The sequence below is a fragment of the Prunus mume genome, linkage group LG4, assembly GCF_029339155.1.
Source record: "Prunus mume cultivar Tortuosa linkage group LG4, ASM2933915v1, whole genome shotgun sequence".
In the NCBI taxonomy this organism is placed as follows: Eukaryota; Viridiplantae; Streptophyta; class Magnoliopsida; order Rosales; family Rosaceae; genus Prunus; species Prunus mume.
Window position 1 is genome coordinate 1,834,424 of NC_142701.1, and position 4,532 is coordinate 1,838,955.

General features: G+C 45.4%; 1 protein-coding gene across 1 annotated transcript; it reads right to left on the minus strand.

Moving 5' to 3' along the window:
• Positions 1-241: 241 nt before the first annotated feature.
• Positions 242-3,740, minus strand: LOC103328547 (protein STABILIZED1). The gene has a single exon (XM_016793916.2). The coding sequence runs from the start codon at positions 3,522-3,524 to the stop codon at positions 444-446; it is 3,081 nt and encodes a 1,026-aa protein (XP_016649402.2). The 5' UTR covers positions 3,525-3,740; the 3' UTR covers positions 242-443.
• Positions 3,741-4,532: the final 792 nt, after the last annotated feature.

Consider the following 4,532-nt stretch of genomic DNA (forward strand, 5'->3'; position numbering starts at 1 on the left):
ATCTTAGGATAAAAGAATAAGGCACAGTAACATAGTGTTCAAGTCCAAGCAGGCAAGCAATAAGCTGTTTCTATGCTCAGAGGATGCTTAAAGATAGATGACCAAATAGCGGAACTGCAGAAAATTGCAAAAGGGAAATCATAAAGAAGGGCAATTGTCATAACTAAATGCAGTCAGATATGAATCAAACTAATCCACAAGGAAGTCTGTAAAATCCAAAAGGAAAACGCACAAGAACACAGATGAAAATTTATATGTCAAGATATACCATCATAATTCGAACAATCAATTAAGCCATGCTTCATCAGCCAGGAAATATATCAAATGAGCAAAGCTAGAATTATAGCAACGTTTGCCAACCGGATGACAAGTGACACTAGACATCGATTTTCTTTCTGTACTACAACGTTTTCCAAACATAACCTGGAAAAAACAAGCCAGAACTAGTGTTTATTATTTTCGGCTGCACTCTCTTCCTTCCCAAGAGCAACCACCACTTTCTTCAAGATAGCTTCAATTGATTGGTGAGAGTTCTCCACAGCCTTTGAAATAGGTTGCCACTTTTCACCATGCTTTGGTTCTGCCGCTTCACACCTTTTCAGTACATCCTTTTGGTTCTCCTCAGTCCCATGTTGAAGTTCAAATTTGTAGTATAAAGCCCAGAAATCCCCAATATCTGGAGCAAGTGTCACTGCCCTGTTTAGCCAATTCCTAGCTTTGTCAACCTTCCTATCATGCCAAAATAACTTAGCCACAGCAGCAATGACATGGGGATCATGATCACATTTCTTGAGGGCATCCATACTCTTGGTCTTCCGTTGGGGACGGGGTACCATCTCAATAGATGCAGCCCACAAGATACCACTATTGGGACACTCCTGCAAAGCCTTTGCCATCAAAATATCAGCTTCCTTCTTATTACCATGCCTCAATTCAGCTCGAACAGCAGCAAGCCACAATTCAGGATTCTGAGGATTCTTCTTCCTGCCCATCGTGAGAACTGCACGAGCTTTACTCAGCCCAACCATCTTCTCTTCCAGATTAGCACGAGAAAGCCAGAGTGGAATAGAATTGGAGCAGTGCTTCAGACCTGAGTCATAAGCCTCCTTGGCTTTTTCCAAATGACCAAGCCGTTCCTCTAGTTGTCCAAGCATCAACCACAATTTAAAGAAGCTAGCGTACCGCTTCAATCCCTCATCAAGTAACTTCCTCTCCTCATCAAGGTTCCCTAACTCTCTCTCAACAATTGCTGATTTCATCCAAACTTTTTCCGTGCCTCCCCTTTCTCGGGCTTTGGCAAGAAGCATTCTAGCTCTCTCAGGTTCATTGTTCTCGAATTCAAGTTTAAATGCAGCAAGCCAAATTTCTTCAGAATTGGGTATAGCAGCATAAGCTTCTTGGAGGATGGCACGGGCAGCAGGCACATCCCCAGCAAGCCACTTCTCCTTAGCTCCCATAAGCCACAAGACTTCAGCTTGTGGTCGATATGTCACCGCTTTACGAAGCAAAGCATCAAGAGATTCCCGAGTCCCATGGCTCTTTTCAAGTTGTGCAGCTTTGAGCCATATGCTCTTCTTGGTTAAGAACACAGTAAGTGCGTGAGCATAAATAGCTCTGGCTGTCTCAATCGAACCCCTTTTCTTGCATTCCTCTGCATCAGCAACCCATGTGCGCTTTCTATCCTCTTCCTCCACACCAATCCCAATTGTGTTCCGAATGATTGCTTGGCATGTTGCAACAGACCCTGCACGCTCAGCAGCTTCAGCCTCCCTCATCCACGCTTCTCTATCAATTGCTAATCCTTCCCTTTGCAAGGCCCTTATACCTCTTTCAATAATCTTCCCAACCATGGACGTATTTCCGTTAGCTTCTTCTAACTTGGCCGCAGTGATCCAAATGGCTGGCTCCTTTGATAGCTTTTCTCTTGCCTTATTGAGGACCTTCTTAGCATTATCATAAGTTTCCAATCTTGCAAGTGCAAGCCACAATTCAATGTGCAAGGGGCAACACTCCACGGCCCTGTGAAGCAGAAGTCTTGCATCTTCCTCATTTGCCAGCTCCACAACCGCCTTCCACAGCCTAACAGAATCAGGAATGTGTTCCAACCCTTTCCTCAACACTCTGCTCCTATTCAAATCGTCATGCTCTAGTTTTGCAGCCTGCATCCACAACTTCACCGAATTGGGTATCGTCTTGACACCCTTGGCAATCACAGCCTTAGCTTCATCCGGGTTAGCAAGCCTACACGCCTCTAACCACACATCCTCACTCTTGGGACACTCCTCACACCCTTTCTGAATCAACTGCCTGGCTGCTTGAATCTTCCCAGCCACCTCCTCTAGCCTTGCAGCCGCAATCCAACCAGGTGGGTGCTTCGGATTCGTCTGTGTTACACTCTTGAGCAACAATCTGGCCTTTTTAATATCAGAAATCTCAGCATCACTAGTAATCTTCATACTCTTAAGATCAGTAAGGTACCCTTTTGGGTCCACAACCGTCAGCCCAGAAACAGAATCAGAAAGCCTATCTAATTTCAATGACAACACAGTACCTCTACCCTCACCTACGGCGGTCAAATCTGTAACCGGAGTTTGGGACCATGGCGTCTCCGTACCACTAGCTGCCCGACTCTTGGGGTCCAAAGCCGTAACATGCTCCTTCTCCTGTCTCGCCTTCTCTAAAAGCGTATCGGGCACCGGCACAAAGCTCTCGAATCTCTTCTTCTTGTTCCTCAATGAATAGTCTCCAATTTCGGGTATGCTCTCCCATTCCTGAGCAGACACGGTGTACAACTTTCTCTTCAAATTTGCAAACTGCTCCGTGATCTTCGGGTTCGAAGCTCTGTACTTCTCAATCTCTTCTTTCAACCGAGCTTCTCTCCGGTCTTTTCTCCTCGAGTCCATTCTCGTATCAATAGCTTCCCAAACCGCATCGGCCTCCTTATCCTCATCATCGTACTCAGCCGATGCAAACAACCCAACATCATTCCCTTCGAATTCATCAAACTTCTGATTCTCATCATACCCTTTATCCTCTCCTTCATCTTCTTCCTCTTCCTCAGGCTTTCCACGACCGCGGCCAACCCCGGGCGGGGCAGCAGCAGCAGCAGCGCCACCGATTGTCGTGGCCGACCTATCGGGCAGGTCGGGGGCGGCCCGGGCGGGCCCGATATCGGATCGTGTGGTGAACCCAGTGGCACCACGGCCGAGCCCAGCGACATAATTTGGGGGAGGCTTGGAGTTGAGGAACTCGAGGCGGGGTTTGGGGACGTTGGGCGGTTGGGTGCCGCCGAACAAGGGGATGTGGAGGGTCAGGGTTGAGAGGGGTCTGATGCCGAGGTCGGAGAGGAGGGTGGATCCGGTTTGGGTCAGTATTTGGAGGCTTTGAGAGATGAATAGGCGCTGCTCTGAGATGGGTATCTGGGATTTTTGTTCGATTTGGAGCTTTAGGGTTTGGAGGGTGGTGGTCTTCGGGTTTAGATTTAGGGTTAGGGTTTTGTGGTTGGGGGATGTGATGAACACCATGGCGTCTGGTTCTGTGAAAGAAACCGTTAAGGATTTTTCTCAGTTAGAAGAAAGGCAGCCGATATTGAATAAATCGTAATTAAACAGTAGTTGGGATTCAGACCAAAAAAAACAGTGAGTTGGGAGAACTCCGAGTTAAGTCGGTTAGGGACGATGGGCCTAAATTCGAGTTTAGATGTCGGCCTAGATCAACAGGAGCCGTCTCAAACAAATGGCACCCCAAGACCAAATTCAGGCCTATTGCAACATCTTTATGAGTCATAGTCACAAAGTTCTCTCCCCCAAAAAAAAAGGAGCTGATTTTCACACTCCCCTTTTTTTCACTTACATTTTCTTTTGCTTTTAAATACTTTTTAATCAATTTTATTCATTCTCTTTCCCGTACCTTACATTAATTTCTTTTTTACTTCACTTTTATATTATTTCTCTTTCTTTATACTTAATTTCCTAACTTACACTCCATTTTCAATAGTAAGAGCATTTCCAGCAGCTAAGGTGGGTTCGGCCATGGGTGGGGGTTAGGGTCCAAAAAGTGTTTCCAGCAACAAAGGCTACCCTAGGTAGGAGGGGGCCACGAGACTAGGCTGGCCTAAGGTGGAGTTCAACCCACGCGCGAGACCAAGTTTTGGGTGATGTCATCGCTGACGCCAGTCAAGGCCAACCTAGAGTTCAGATTTTTTACCATTGGCTCATGCATTGCACACGCCAATGTTAAAAAAATTGCACGCCTTCGCACAATTTCCGCCAATGGCTAGCAGCCACGTGGCATCGTCTGGGTGCTCCAATTGCTTTTTGTCCTCCAATCCAACGACAACCAATATTTATGCAATAAAAAAATATAAATATTTTGAAATATTTTTTAAAAAAACCCATAAATTAATTTTAAATTTTTTTCTATAAATACCAACCAATACTCTTCACTTTTAACACCAAATCCTCATACATTTTCTTCTCATTCAACTATTATTCACTTTCTACTTGATTTTTTTTTCACTTTCAAATTTTATT